Genomic DNA, 16,878 nt, shown 5'->3' with positions numbered 1-16,878 from the left:
ACAGATCAAATTGCAATATTGCTAATTGCAGCACCCCCTACAGGTCAAAGGTCCCGAAGTTTTTGAGCGTCCTCCTAATGGGGTCATGAATTCATGTAGTAAGGTTGGTTATGATGCATGGCAGGGTTGCTGAGATATGAGCTCACTTCCTGTTTGGCAGCTTCGCCGCAAATTTCGATTTGGCTGTTACAGCCGAAAGCTTCTGTCAATTGTTCCAGACTTGCGAAAACTTGTACGTGTTTTTGATTAAATCCAATATGGCGGCGAATCAATTATGATATCACAAGTTGGCTTGGGTCGGCCTAAGGACCTCCAACAGTATTACCAGACACCACTAGTGTGTTTTAATTCTAAGCACAACAGCAGCTACAGGCCAAAAGGCATGTTTCTAAATTACAGCGCCCCCTAGAGGTCAAAGGTCACCAGATTTCTTGAGCGTCCCCCTGATTGGGTCCTGAGTCCGTGTACAAAGTTTGGTTATGATAGATTAATGGGTTGCTGAGATATGAGCTCACTTCCTGATTGGCTGTTACAGGCGAACGGTTTTAGTTCTGAAGACGGAAAGGAGTATCTTTTGTGAGGCTTGGTCTGAAGATCATGTGTGTCAGGTTTGGTGTCGATTGGACAAAATTTGTGACCTGTGAAAACCAAAATGGCGGAAAATCCATCATGGCGGAAAATGACGTCATAGGGTGCGTTGAACTCGGCTTGGTCCAAGGATTCCAACGATACCTCATTTCTGACAATCGGGCATACGGGTCAAAAGTTACGTGCGTGAACGCATGTCCAACTTTGGCCTGTTGGTGGCGCTAGAGTGCTCAAGGTGCTGACATGAAACTTGGTGAAATTAAACAAGGGACTGTCCCCAATCGGTGTGCCAAATTTCACAACTTTTTACCAGACGGTTCTATGGGCTGCCATAGACTCCAATGGCGGAGGAAAGATGTTAAATAATAAATATAGCTGCAAGCAGCAATGAGGGGGCCAAACAAATAAGCAGAAATTGGGATTGGACTGGACTAGACTAAGACTGGACTGGATTGCATTGGATTGAATTGGACTGGATTAGATTGGATTTGATTGGATTGGACTGGACTGGATTGGGATTGCAGAGATATGAGCCTACTTCATGTGATTGTTGATTGGATTGGATTTAATTGGATTGGATTTGATTGGACTGGATTGGGATTGCTGAGATATGAGACTACTTCATGTGATTGTTGATTGGATTGGATTGGACTGGACTGGCCTGGATTGGATTGGACTGGACTGGACTGGACTGGATTGGATTGGACTGGATTGGATTTGATTGGACTGGATTGGGATTGCTGAGATATGAGTCTACTTCTTGTGATTGTTGATTGGACTGGACTGGACTGAATTGGACAGGACTGGATTGGAATGGACTGGACTGGATTGGACTTGACTGGACTGTATTGGGATTGGGATTGCAGAGACATGAGCCTACTTCATGTGATTGTTGATTGGATTGGATTGAATTGAACTGGATTAGATTGGATTGGACTGGACTGGACTTGACTTGACTTGACTTGACTTGATTTGGTTTGATTTGATTTGATTTGACTGGACTGGACTGGATTGGGATTGCAGAGACATGAGCCTACTTCATGTGATTGTTGATTGGATTGGAATTTATTGGATTGGATTTGATTGGACTGGATTGGGATTACTGAGATATGAGACTACTTCATGTGATTGTTGATTGTATTGAATTGGACTGGATTGGATTGGACTGGACTGGACTGGACTGGATTGGATTTGATTGGACTGGATTGGGATTGCTGAGATATGAGCCTACTTGAAGTGATTGTTGATTGGATTGGATTGGACTGGATTGGATTGGATTGGGATTGCGGAGATATGAGCCTACTTCGTGTGATTGTTTATTGGATTGGATTGAATTGGACTGGATTGGATTGGGATTGGGTCTTGAGTCCTTGTACAAAGTTTGGTTTCAATCCATGAAAGCGTTCGTAAAATATGAGCCTAATTCATGTCATAGTTTTCCCTAGTGGTTAAAAGACACCAAATGTATTGTAGCTATTCAGGATGTGTTCATGAGTCCACGTACCAAGTTTGGTGTTGATACGAGAAAGTCTTGCTAATTATAGCACCCCTAGTGGTCAAAAGTCACCAAATTTATTGTGCGTCCTCAGGTTGTGACCACGAGCCCACATACCAAGTTTGAGGTTGATATGAGAAAGTATTGCTAATTATAGCGCCCCTAGTGGTCAAAGTACACCAAATGTATTGTGTGTCCTCAGGATGGGGTCCCAAGTCCATTTACCAAGTTTGGTTTTGATATGTGAAAGTGTTGCTGAGATATGAGCCTACTTCCTGTGATTATAGCGCCCCCATAGTGGTCAAAAGTCACCAAATTTATTGAGCTTTCTTCTAATTGGGTCCTGAGCCCATGTACCAAGTTTGGTTTTGATACGTGAAATCTTGGCTGAGATAACAGTTCACTTCCTGATTGGCGGCTTCGCCGCCAATTTTGATTGGTCGTCACGGCCGACCTGTTTTGAATAAAGGTCAAAAAAGCAATGCGTTTGTGAGGCATGGTCTGAAGATCATCTGTGCCAAGTTTCATGAAAATTGGATGAAATTTGTGACCTGTGAAAACTTTTAAGTGTTTTTGATGAAATCCAATATGGCCGTCCAATCAATTATGTTAATGTCAAAAGTTGATATGTGTCAGCCTAAGGACCTCTCAAAGTATTAACAGAGATCACTAATATGTTTTAATTTCAAACACATCAGAAAAGTCGAGGCAGGACCAATCGTCAAAATTTCGATGTCCACCACTCTAGTTCATACCTGTCAACATTTAGCTTTCCAAAAACGGGAGATTTTTTTTTTTTTTTGGGGGGGGGGGTGTTTGTACCGGATCAGTGTTTGCATATTTAACATGTTTCATACACGTGTTTCAACACTGCATTTCGGTCGTTGCTTTTACCTTACCAGTACCTTATGCATGCCAGTTATGTATCCACCAGCTGCCTGCCTGCAGCCTACTTCCAAAACTCTAAAGCTGCTTGCTGTCTGATTTGGTTTTGAGGACACAAGTTCAGTGTATCAACAACACTCAACACTAAATAACAGTTTATGTGATGTGTTAATCAATTAAATTCCCAACAATTTCACAACAGCTAGTTCTGGAGTAGGCCATTTAACTAGCCTGCTTGCTTACGAGATTCAGGCTGCGCAGTCAGCACCCGCTGTCTTATTTGGGTTTTGGGTTGCCAGGTTTTAACCCTATGACAAAACGGTTGAAATTGAAAGTAAGTGATTGTGTATGTGTAGGGTGTATTTCATACACAATATGGCAACCTGGGAGATGTCAGACTAATAGAAAAAATGAATGGATCAGTGATTTTAAAATGAAGTTTGAAGGCCATGCAAATTACGGGAGTTTTCCGGGAGAAATAACAAAACGGGAGGGTGCCGGGAGATGACCTTGAAATACGGGAGAACCTGGGAAAAACGGGAGTGTTGACAGGTATGCTCTAGTTCATCCAAACAAACCAGAAAAGGGACTCAAAGTGCTAAATACCGGAATTTTCCTTTAAGACTCACCATAGAATGAATGAGGGAAGTCAAGGAGGTTATAGTTTGACGGTGTCATATCTTTGTGCAGGCCGGATGCTATATATCACAGACATGTTTTGGGGGGCCACCAAAATGAGGTTGCGGGCTGTATCTGGCCCGCAGGTCGTAGTTTGGGGACCACTGCTTTAGCTGCTTGAGGTTGAAGATGACTGAAATTATGGCAGTAAGTGGCTCAAATGACCAGTCAAATCTCAAACAACATGGCAGTGTCCTTTTTTAATCTCCATATGATATACACCACACAGCAATGTTTTCATGGCGTTTCTTGAACCTTTCACATACCTATGCAAAAGTTTTGTACAAGTATTCTCTTTGGGATTTTATGAAATAAATATGATATCATCCACAGAAATTTGAAATGTGACCCACTGTTCACACTCTCTCTCTCTCTCTCTCTCTCTCTCTCTCTCTTTCTCTTTCTCAGACGGGGATGATGGGCGCCCGTTGTGTGGAGGTTTCCGAAGACAAAGCCTCCACTGTGCCAAACGTAGAGGCCATCCTGCACGACTTCAGTGTCCTTGGTGAGGGGCTGGTCCACAAGGTGGTGCCAAGGACAGAGAAATGGGTTGTCTGAATGTTCGCTCGACGTAACAAGATGGGACAAGTTGATTGTGAAACTGAATAATGGCTTTTTTTTCCATGGAAAAGTTGACATAAAACAAACTACTCCAAACCTTTTTGAAGTAAGCGTGCTTTTTTCCTCTTGTATTCACCAATCAAATTACAGTAACAAGATGAGTCATGTCCAAAACCCTCGGCGATTAGTCACCACTGAGGCCGCAAACCACAGTCAAGTTTTGTTATTGTGGGGCTCATTTTAATGACTTTGGTATGGTTTTATTAATGGTTTCACTATGTCGTCATAATCTCATATTTCTTTTGGATGTTAAAGCAATACCAAAGTGTTTTTTGTACCTTAAAATAATGTTTCCAAAATCGTTTCAGTGGTTCATCAACTCGTAACAGGGTGAACGGCAATTCTGCATTAAACCCAGCGACCCTCTATCGGCTATAACCGCACTATGTAAGTTTGCCAGATCGGGTAGCGGATCTGTAGTTCGATGGAATGAGACATAAGAAACTACAAATTTGACTTGCATCTGATGTCGCAATACATCGTACTTTTAGAAGTCATGCAAAATATTCAACCTTGTCTGTGGACATCGTTATTTGCAAAGCCGGTACTGGATAAACAAATAGCCTGCGTGCGACAGAGGGGAAGTTCTTTGGTGTTGCTTGAGACAGATTAAAAATGCAGTTATTGTGTCTTTTCCAAAATGCTGAAAGATAGATTGGAATGTTGCAAGAGTAAGGGATGGAGTAGGAGATGGAGACAAGTTGACAAGCTTGATTTAATTTCGCGTACAGGATGAAGATGTACAGGACTGAGCAGCGGTCATATTTTGTACTGTTATGCGGTACATCTAGTTTAAAAGTTATATATAACATTTTCATGAGTGAGCCCGGAAACAAACAAGGGAACGTTGTTCAGACATGCAAGTAATTAATCTGAACAAGCCATGTTCACCTGGTTATTTGAGTGTTTACTGTGAATCATTCCCAAGAAATGTATTTAATTTTCATGTTCACAAGAATCAGGATGCCTGCTGCCGTTTCCCCACCCCAGTGTTTCGTGACGTATAAAATGAAAAAATCTTTGATTTTGTTCCTTGGGATTTGGATAGAATCCCAAAAGATAGAGTATTATTTACTGTTGACATGTCTGTACTGTAGGTGCAAATCCTTCCTCTGGTTCATATACTTCGCGCAAACTACTGTGAATCAATTGGTTCGGAATGTTTGTTTCCCAATGCAGAAAGTTTGTGTTGCCATGATAACTATAATTTATCATTCACTCTCATTTATAATTTATAAGAAACTGAATATGACTTGTTGTAATTTCATTTTCAATAAGGTTCGTGAAAAGTGTTTGAAGTTTGAGATTAAAGGCTGTTTGATAATAATGGCCTCCACAGACGGACTGTGTTGGATTTTCATTTTGCTGGAATTTTACGCTAGTGTTTTGGATTGTTTTGTACTCTACCCAACTCACAGTAGGCTACCATGAATCCAGCCCATGCACATGAGTATATATTTAGAACGAAATATGGTATTATCTACACAGGAGGCATTTAAGGTCTGCTGCTCAGTGCTTATATTACAAATTTAAAACTTTGCTACTGGTATATTCGGCTTAGGATAAAATTCATTGTGACATCTAGAACTGGTTAGTTATAAGGTTGGACAGAAAACCAGTGTGCACTCTTGACTAACAACAAACTTCTCAGCAACTCTGATTCAGGGCGTCGCGTAAACAGACCCAGTTGTTTTCAGGCATTTCACAACTCCACATGTTGTTGCTGGGGAGCACCAAATCTTTTCCAGGCCATTCGCAGTTGTCGGTTACGAGCTTCTCGGGGGTCAGTAACTACCCCTGCTGCGCCAGTAGGCTACAGAGTGCTGTCGTGTGGGGCTGTGCTTTGCGGGCATCTCTGCATTCATGTTTGATTTTAACATGCTGCGCTCTGAAAGGAAAACAAAACGCATGCCATGGTCTGCATGATGCGTAAACACTTCCACATGGCTAATGTCTGGTGTTTGATGGTGGATGACATACCAGACAGACAGAAAAGTCTACTGTGTGTTGGAACTAGGTAAAAGTTCAGTTTGTGGACAAAAGAAAATCCTTGTGTGAACTTTTGCGTGTACATTTTGTGGAAGTAAAGTTAATCTAATCTATCTCTTACAACATCATTATCGTGAAGTTTATCAAACTGTGACCGGCGTTCTATACATTATCCCTTACTTAAGAAGTACATTTTGTGTTAACATGTCATTTAAACATACATGCTGGATTTAGTATGCGTTAACATGTTGCTTTGCTTTCATACATTTAGTTCCTAATAACCGTTAACATGTATCAACATAACAGTATCAACTGACATTTTTGTAACAGAGACTTCCATTTTTGGGGGGGCCCAAAGGCCTATAGTTTTGTGCCAACCCTCGCAATGAATCAAATGTGAGTTGTGCAATCTGACGCGAAGGACATTCTTTTGTAGTAGCCTGACAGGTTCACATCACTTCCACTGTGTTCCAGTGGTCAAATGTATCATCTTGGTCATCAAGGTCAAATATAGTGACAGTACACCATGAATCAATGGGTCACAATCAGGGTAAGCATTTGATCACAGATTAATTCTGCCTAGGGCATCCAAATGGCCAGCAGCGCATTCCTATAGTAGCCTGACAGGTTCACATCACTTCCACTCTGTCCCAACAGTCAAATGTATCATCTTGATAAAAGGTCAAATATCTTAAAGTACACCATTTGTCAATGGGCAGTGTCAGTCAGGGTAAGCGATTGAAAATCTCAACGAAACTCCAAATATGCAGACATTTGCATAGTTTTCTAGGGATCTATGGAATACCCTGATAATATTAATAAATTATACTACCCCTTGGCGGCCCATTCACATATGGAAGTATTTTCATTTTACTACATGCCAGTTTACTCTCTTAATTTATGTCAAAAAAGAAAAGATTAATTATTGAAAAATTATTAGCTTATAGCAACAGTATCAAGCTGTCAAGACAGGATCAGTTAAAAGAATATCAAATGAATCTTCTGACACAACAAACAAGGTAAACATTGTTTAATATACTGTTGAAATAGGCCTGTTGTTTATTTATTTATTTTTTTGAGGGGGGGGGGGTATAAACCATAACCCTTTCATGTTATTTGTGTTGACATTTTAATTAAAGCCTTCTCGCTGCACATTTTGCTGACCCAACACAGTAACTGGTTCTCTCTCTCTCTCTCTCTCTCTCTCTCTCTCTCTGATGTGTCCACTTAACTGAATAGTTGTTTGACCTAGAATCATAAGGATTTTGGGAGGCATCCTCTTTATGGCTTTGTTTTACACAATGCACAAGCAGACTGGGTGTCAAGTGTGGACAAGGAAAGAAAAAAAACCCCACAGATTCTGGGTGGAGGAAGAATGAGATCCTGCCATACGGGTTAAAACTGCACAATGCAAAGAGGGTGTGAACTTGTAGAAGCGAAGCAGGGATGGTGATGATAGAGGGTGTGTACACACTGATAAATGTGTACATGACTGTAGTGTGTGTGTGTGTGTGTGTGTAGAGGGTGTGTGCTTCAGCAGGCGGGGACTTTCAGTCAAAAGGCTGGACCTGTTTGGATGAAGGCTTTATAAAAGGAGGATGGCACATCTCAAAGTGTGCTCTGACAGAAAAGCCTCTCACAGCCCCTACACCCCCTCTCAGTGCAGGAAGACAGGTCTCCAGACAAAGCTACAAGGATGGGAAGACAACAGTACTACCTGGATAAGCTCTCCCGCACCTTCCAGATCCGCAACAAGCTCTTGCGTCAGGCCCTGGCCGAATGTCTCGGGACCCTGATTCTCGTGGTGAGTACTGTGTCTGTCTGAAGTATGGTAGAATGTTGGCTAGTCAGATGGTCCCATTTTGTCCTAAACTAGGTCAAAGAGGATGAAATTCTGACCACAAAGTTGTGTGCTTTGTGTGATGGCATTTAACTCAAAGGATTTGAGTGAAGTTATAATTTATTTTGTATGAAAAAGCAAATATTTATTTGGTTCTATTACATTCTAAGTTCTCAGAGACACAATGCAATTTTAGAAGTGACATAGGCTACAGCTGGTGAACATACATACATCATACGTGGAAGTTGCACAAATTGCGTAGCTTCCTCTTTCAATGTAATGCCTAGATCCTGTTACTCAGATGGACATAACCTGTCTTTTGTAAAGTTGACTTTTCTCTGTTGACTTCAGCATTATACCTGTGTCAGTGTCACTCTGTATACACAAGTCTCCTGTCACCTGAGCTCTGCCAGTAACAGACATTTAAAGAGCCAGTATCATAGATATGGAAAAGGAGCAAGTATACCATAGACATTCAAAGAGCCAGTGTCATAGATATGGAATGGTGCAAGTATACCATAGACATATAATGGTGCCATTTCTCTAAAAGGTTGTGTGCTTCTCTGTAGATGTTACCTGTTTGAGAGCACATTCTCGTCACTGTTGTGATGTTTAAGGCAATGAATGTTGCTGGCCTATATGTGTACCAGTAAAGGATACCTATTGTATGACGTTAGAAAAGGGCCAATGGTGTGTTAGTGGCACCTTGGGAATAGATGGATGAATGGGAGACCCATTTTCAACATCCTGGTGCTCATCCCACCCAAAGCAATTCAGCTGAAATGAGGTGGAGATGGGGTCTGGTATCAGAGTCGTCAGGACAAATAAACAAGGGGTAGGCAGATTTCCTGCTCTAACACAAACATCCTGACAAAACGCACAAACATCTTTGCTTCCTATTTCAGCCCAGAGTTCCTGCTTTTCATGGTCAGTTACATACGGTTCATATTCATTTACTGTATCTACTGATGAGTTTCACAGTGATATTCGCTTATGACCCTGTATGGTAAGAAGGAAATGTCTATGTAAATAACACTCTTAGTATGAGTATGTGAAATCATGAAGGTGACTGGGCACTAAATAGGGAAGATTTGGAAGGTTTATGCATCCTACACACAGAACCTGTGTCAAGTTTCCAACTGTTAGCAGACCATAGTATACTTAAGCATATTCCCTTAAATGTTGAAGTCAGCAGAATCATTTTAAATATGGCGATCTATTTACAGCCCCTAAACCTCTAACCCTGAACCACTAAACCACACTCTGGACATGTTATCCAAGCAGTAACGGTGCTTTGTGTTTTCATTGGCCCAGGATTCAAAACCAAAAATAATTCACACTTTACTTCCTACAAAGCATTTGACTGTGTATGCATGGCCTGCAGTATATTTCCAGCCTTGGATCCTTATCTCAAATACAAAAGGATGTGATTTTAGCTGATATGACGTGATGGGGAGTGACGGGTCCAAAACCAATGACGACACTGATTCTACATTCCATAAATGTTTTACTCTGGTCCTGTGAGTCTATTTGGCACATGCCGATGACTAACACTATACACAGGTCATAAATAATAATTAGTTTTGACTGGCTATGAGCCAAGGCTGACATGATGAGAATACATACTTCATACAGGTGTATGTGTGAGTGAAAGAAAGAAAGAAAAAAAGAAAGAGGAAGAAAGTATTTTATAAGAGCATTTTTCACGTGTGTATTTATTGAATAATACGTTCAGATAAGAACTAGCAACCATAAAAGAAGGGTAAACTCTGTCATCAACATTATCAAAAGAACTGGCTAGTTCAAAATGGTTTGTAGAAAAATATGATCTTTGCCAAGCACCAAGTGGTAATAATGCACAACAAATCAGCAATCCATCAATATTAAAGGTGTTTTAATCTTATGTGATCATGGTCACACATTACAGTTAATTACCTAGACACATTTAGCTAACTTGACTTATGTTTACTTATCTAATTGTTTTGTGGATGGATGACTGTGAACAACCGCCTTGGTTGTTCACACTGCGGCCGCATTGAAATAATCAGACCTGGGTCTGATTCAGGACCACATATGGAAATGGTCCTGGGCAAGATTTGAGTGTTCACACTACTTCTGAAGAAGTCTGACCTGGTCACTTGACCCCCCAAAAAAATCAAATTTGGGCCACTTTTGCCTGCAGTCTGAACGGGGACTTGCAGGGGCTTTTCATTCCTCCAGTTTATGTCAGGTGAAGGGGGTCATTCACTGTCTGGTCTCAGATTATCACAGTTATCCTAAACAGCCCTTCTTTGTCCCTCAAGGTGATAGTGTTGAGAGGTATAAGTCCGTTTGTCCAGAAGTTGGAACTGGAGAGAAATGTACACATGGGGCAAACTCTGTCCTTGAGATTCTCTCCTGACCATTCTGCCCTGCCATTGCTGGTTCAGTGTTCAGAACAGAGGAACCAGTGTGACAATCAGAAAAGATCTCTTCTCACTTTCTGCCAATTGGTTTATTTGTGTGAATACCTGTGTGACTCATTTTGAGTTTTTAAGTTCAGTCTTTTTGGGGAGGTCTTGACTAGACTTGCATGCACACAGAATTGAAGGGTGTGGAATGTGTGATTTTGCTGTGACGCTGCTGGTGTGAGTTGTTAAGCTTTCTCTTCTTTACCCCTCCTCTCTGCAGATGTTTGGCTGCGGTTCAGTGGCACAACTGACGCTGAGCAAGGGCACACATGGCATGTTCTTCACCGTTAACTTCGCCTTTGGCTTCGCCGCCATGCTGGGAATCTTGGTGTCTGGCCAGGTGTCAGGTACGCACAAAGCCTTGTTAAATGAGATTCTGAGCCACTGCGCTACGTGAGCTCACAGCTATGCTCAGTAGATCAAAGAGGCCTACTGAGTTTACCCCTGGAAGGAGAGGTGCAAATGTACACCAAATACGAGGTGCTGGCAACTTAGAGTAAAACTTAGTGAAAGGAGAGAAGTGCCGCACACTCAGAGTTTGAAGCTAAATTCTTTATTAAAGGGCCCAGTCATAGCATTGTTGTTTGGACACTGCTTTTCGGTGGTTTCTCTTGGTGTGTCTCACTCAGATGTTCTGCTTAATCTGCTCAGGCGGGCACCTCAACCCTGCTGTGACATTCGCTCTTTGCCTCCTGGGCCGAGAGAAATGGAGGAAGTTTCCCATCTACTTCCTGGCCCAGACCATTGGTTCCTTCTTGGGTGCCGCTGTAATCTTTGGTCTCTATTATGGTGAGTGTAAGCCACTGTTGCCCAGCCGTATAATAACAGTATAATATTTCTACAGGGTTTCGGCCAATCAGCTTAATGCTTTATTCTTCAGCTTATTCCAGTAGTAGACTCTTTAAACTCTCTCATTAATGTTTTTCTCTTTTTTTTGTGGAATCTTGTATAACTTAGTCACATGAGTATGAAACCATAATATAGCTAAGCACAGTTACAGTAGCAAATAGTGAATATATTGAAAAATATATTGATTTTATCAGTACAGTTAAATATATTTTTAAAATGTATTTGTAATGTACTCTTCATCCTCAGATGCCATTTGGGACTTTGCTGGAAAGATGCCAGATGAGCTGTTCGTTGAGGGTGAGAAGGCCACTGCTGGGATATTTGCTACATACCCGGGCCCGCACCTTGACATTGTTAATGGTTTCTTTGATCAGGTGAGTGGCTTGGACTCGCGTACTGTATTGATCGAATGATTCAATGTCACCCTCGAGCTCTTTCAAGTGCAAAAAGCCCCATTGCACAATGAAAGGGTTGTTTGAGGTTTCATGATGTTTCTCACCAGAATTTGAATACTTGCAAGCTAAAACCACAGAATAAAACATGAATAGAATAAAACTTGCCTGAACAGCTTTTTCAGGAAATAGACACCAAGGATTTGGCATGAGCCAACCAACCCGAGCAATGGATTAATAATTAAATACAACCTTCACTAAATAAAGGTTGTATTTAATATAAAGAGTTTGGTTCCAAAACGCTATATCTCCATTTTTAAAAACATTACAAACTAATGTAAGTAAGTAAATTTAATTTATAGAGCACATTTAAAACAGTTTCCACTGACCAAAGTGCTGTACAGAGGATATGGCTAAAAATAGAAAATAAAAGCAAATCAGAACAAGCAAAATATAAAAGGCAAGCACAGAGAAAGTAAGCAAGACAAATACAGAAATACAATAGACAAATAGACAGCCCTAAACAAATAAATAGCAACAGTACAGAAGACACTTGAATATGAAGAAGAGAGGAGAGAGAGGGACAGCTAGGAAGCAGGGAAGGCCAAGGAGTAAAGGTGGGTCTTTAGTCTTGATTTAAAAGTGGTGATGGAGGGAGACAGTCTAACATCTGGGGGCAGACAATTCCACAGACGTGGGTCTGCTACCGCAAAAGCTCTATCGCCTCTTTGCTTGAGGCGGGTGAGGGCCACAGGGAAAAGACCCTTATCGGCAGATCTAAGGGACCTGGATGCTGAGAGGGGATGGAGGAGGTCTGAAATATATGAGGGAGCCAACCCATGCAGTGCCTTATAAACAATCAGAAGGACTTTGAAGTGGACCCTAAAACTAATGGGGAGCCAGTGTAAGGAGGCCAGTACATGGGTGATGTGTTGGTATTTCTTGGTGCCAGTAAGCCTAGCAGCTGCATTTTGTACTAATTGCAGACGAGAAAGTTGGGAGTGGGGGAGACCAAGATAGAGGGAGTTGCAATAATCTAACCGGGATGTAACAAATGCATGAATTACTGTTTCTAAGTCCTTGGGAGACAAAGACGGTTTGAAATGGGAAATAATTCTCAGCTGATGGAAGCTACTCTTGATAACAGAGCTAATCTGCCTTTTAAAACAGGGCTCTGAATCAAGGATGACACCTAGATTTTTGGCATGTGACTTGTCATTTAATTGTGTATTAATCAATAAAATCAGTTTACTAAAAAGAAAGGTTTTGGCAAGATGGCGGCGAGCGGAAACACCAACTGCTAAAGTGAGTTGTTCATAACCTTTCTTTTTAGTAAACTCTGTGTACACAAACAAAGTATACGTAAGTATAAGTATATATACTCTTTTGATCCCGTGAGGGAAATTTGGTCTCTGCATTTATCCCAATCCGTGAATTAGTGAAACACACTCAGTACACAGTGAACACACAGTGAGGTGAAGCACACACTAATCCCGGTGCAGTGAGCTGCCTGCTACAACAGCGGCGCTCGGCGAGCAGTGAGGGGTTAGGTGCCTAGCTCAAGGGCACTTTAGTTTACTGGTCGGGGTTCGAACCAGCAACCCTCCGGTTACAAGTCCGAAGTGCTAACCAGTAGGCCACGGCTGCCCCAAACAATGTTCTCAATGTTTCTTGAATTTCCCCTGGAGGATCAATAAAGTATCTATCTATCTATCTATCTATCTATCTATCTATCTATCTATCTATCTCAATGCTCGAGTCCATTTGTAGAGACCCTGGTGATACTACACAGTATGATCGCATCAAAATAGTAGTGCCCCTAGCACTCCCATTCAAAAGGCGAAATTCAAAAATTTGACCCAAAAACGACTATACGGTCAATCTTAAAAGTGGCGCTTCCATCCTCATTATGCTTTTACACCAAAGTTTGACTCGGGTACATTCACAAAAAGACCCTAGGTTGTATTTTGGTGAGAGTTACGCTTTAAAATGGAGGATATAGCGTTTTGGAACCAAACTCTTCATAATGTACCAAATACCATAAGCCAGACACAACAAACAGTGACTGACTCCAAGATCACCAGTGTCTAACTCCTATCTGCGTCCTTGCAGACCATTGGCACTGCGGCTCTGATCGTGTGCATTCTAGCCATCGTGGATCCCTACAACAACCCCGTCCCTCCAGGCCTGGAGGCCTTCACCGTGGGCTTCGCCGTCCTGGTCATCGGCCTCTCCATGGGCTTCAACTCCGGCTACGCCGTCAACCCGGCACGTGACCTGGGACCGCGCCTCTTCACCGCCATTGCTGGCTGGGGCACGGAGGTGTTCACGTAAGTCAGGCACATGACTCACTTGTCATCAGTGATTAGTCATGCAGGTTGTCGGACCGGCCACCTGTGTCGCTGCACGCAAACACCCTAGCAACGGGATTAAAGGGGTGTGAGTCAGCATGTGAAAGTTTTGTATTGTGACACACAAGGCATAATTGTTGACATTAAGTATCGATGAGGAAATATTCCTTTCACTCCCTTTTTTTCTTTCTAACTTATGTCCAAACCTTTTTTTTTTCAAAATAGGGTAGGGAAGTGTTGGTTCCTGGTGCCAATCTTTGCCCCTTTCCTTGGCTCCATCGTTGGGGTCATGGTCTACCAGCTGATGGTGGGCTTCCATGAGGAAGGGAAGGTGCGCGACAACAAAGCTGCTATCGAGGAGACGGTCAAACTGAACGACATCACCACAGAAAAGGACGGGAAAGACGGCACTGTCGCATGAGACAGTCATCATGCCTCTATCTCTTTTCAAAGGAAAGTGCAGAACTCTGAAGACACTGTGGGCCAGATGTACCTACATTTGCGAACGTAGCGTCAGCGTCATGGACAAACCGCAGACTGCAAACGCTGTCAGACCCAAGTTTCCATCATATTTATCAATCGTTCAATACTAAGTGTAAACTGCGCCTTTCTCTGCCTTTCTCCGCCCATAAACACAATTTACGAACGTCCACAACTGTATGGCAGCGCCTACATACAAGCGCAGTTGAATGAAGTTAACTGATGACAACATTCAAAAGAATCAAACGTTTAGCGATCATGAATAATTTCATAAATGATAAGATGTCAACAAGCAGGGAGATAATGAAGATCAGTAGTTCTACTCAAACTACTTGTGCATGTAGGCTATGGAAGATTGGTCAAATCTAGCAAGTAGGAAAGTTTAAGTGAATGACGTGAAAGTGAAATAAGGCCAACGAAAGTTAAGGTTGCTTCCCCCCCCCAGCTGTTTGTCAAGAGCCATATGACATCCCACTTTAGTTCTACCTCCTGATCTTACAATTATCCCAGCATGTCCATGGCTTTCTTTTATTCTCGCTGAGCCTGAAGTTTACACCTTTGTGTTGTTAATGTAGAGGAAGAACACAACACCGTTGCTATGGTCTTAAGTTTTTCATCTTTTCTCCTCTAGTGTTTCTCTTTTGTCTGTGCGCAGTCTAAAAGGACTTGGTTAAGGGGGAAAGCGAGGATTGTATTGTCTTAATCATGTCTGAATAATTTGTATTTACTGCCCATTTTAAAGCCAAGAAATACAGAGTAGTACAATAGATGTACTTGTACATTTGCAGTGATGTAGACTAATAGTATTTTTCTGGATTTACATGTTGTATTTTATTTATATTGAAATATGTGTTTCATTTCTACATTTACAGTCATTTACATTTCTACATTTTGTATTTCTGAGAAATAATGATTTCTGGTATACTAGTATTCCTGTAGAGGGCAATAAAATGTTTATTTCTTTTGTAAAGTTGGTGTTGGCTCCATTGATGTGACATTTCAACACTCACTCATTTTCATATTATGAAATATATGACAGCTGAACATCGACCAAACTCTACGACAAACAAACTGATGTGTATCCTTGTCCTACATTTCCCACAACCCTGTTCCTTTATTGTGGCCCATTATTCATTATTTTGCCTCACATCTGTTCATTTTGATGGGAATAATATGTCCCTTTCAATAAGATTTATTTACATATATCAGATGCTTTTGTTACCGGCCTCAGACCTAGGGGAATCTGGGCAGGTAGCCTACAAGACCACAGGCTGGATAGCACTGTGGGTTGGAAAGAAGTGGAGATACAGAAATTATGTCTTTCTCAAGCGCTGGACGTTTATTTCTGAGTAAAAATCATTCAAGAGAGAAATAACAGATAGGCCTAACACACACTATGACACTGGATGACACTGGACATATTCCAAAATATACCATTATAAAATATACTATAATAATATAATATATAAATATAATATAAACATTGAAATACCTCTTGATATTATAAACCATAGTTTCAAACATTACTAATATAATAAATGCAATAAATAGACCAATATAGAAAGCATTGGCATATATAATATACAATACAACATTATGAAATAGACAGTAGTATACCTTTATAATATATCCAATATGCTTCAACAAATAACACTATACATCGAATGACATTGTATGTAAACCATACAATGTCCTAATACATTCCAGTATAGGCTACATATACACAGGCTACTTGGCTATCTTATTATCAATTAAAGCAACACCAAAGAACTTTCCCTCTGTCGCACGCACGCTATTTGTTTATCCAGCACCGGCACCGGTCCACAGACAAGGTAGAATATTTTGCATGACTTTGTATTGTATTGAATTTGTAATTTCTTATGTCTCATTTCATCGAACTACAGATCCGCTACCCGATCTGGCAAACTTACATAGTGCGGTTATAGCCGATGAAGCGAATGCAGAATTGCCGTTCACTCTGATACGAGTTGATGAACCACTGAAACGATTTTGGAAACATTATTTTAAGGTACAAAAAACTCTTTGGTGTTGCTTTAATTCTTCAAAGTGAACACACATAAAATAACAATGGTTACATTGGGTTACTTTTATCAAATACATTAACAACATTTTCATTAATCAAATACTTAGAATACTATCCGATAACTAGAAAAGCATTTCCTGAAGGAAATACAGTGCATGCAAAGTTGTTGCTGGGTTGGTTGCTAGGGTAATTATAGTGGTTGCTATGCTATAAAGT

At 41.1% G+C, this 16,878-nt stretch overlaps 2 protein-coding genes across 2 annotated transcripts in view; both read left to right on the top strand.

Moving 5' to 3' along the window:
* nol6 (nucleolar protein 6 (RNA-associated)) overlaps positions 1–4,303 on the top strand; it is a 30,449-nt gene extending 26,146 nt beyond the window's left edge. The window contains exon 27 of the mRNA XM_048244348.1: positions 4,055–4,303. Coding sequence (XP_048100305.1) covers positions 4,055–4,204 — 150 coding nt within the window. The 3' untranslated portion in view covers positions 4,205–4,303. The remainder of the gene's footprint in view (positions 1–4,054) is intronic.
* Positions 4,304–7,867: 3,564 nt separating this feature from the next.
* aqp3a (aquaporin 3a) lies at positions 7,868–14,724 on the top strand. The gene is made up of 6 exons (XM_048244108.1): positions 7,868–8,060; positions 10,767–10,893; positions 11,198–11,335; positions 11,642–11,769; positions 13,900–14,117; positions 14,364–14,724. Exons 1-6 carry the CDS (start codon positions 7,953–7,955, stop codon positions 14,557–14,559), a joined length of 915 nt encoding a protein of 304 aa, XP_048100065.1. The 5' UTR covers positions 7,868–7,952; the 3' UTR covers positions 14,560–14,724.
* Positions 14,725–16,878: the final 2,154 nt, after the last annotated feature.

This window comes from Alosa alosa, chromosome 5 (assembly GCF_017589495.1).
Source record: "Alosa alosa isolate M-15738 ecotype Scorff River chromosome 5, AALO_Geno_1.1, whole genome shotgun sequence".
NCBI lineage: Eukaryota > Metazoa > Chordata > Actinopteri > Clupeiformes > Clupeidae > Alosa > Alosa alosa.
The sequence above is the reverse complement of the archived record's forward strand: the minus strand, read 5'-3'. Positions and strand labels throughout refer to the sequence as shown.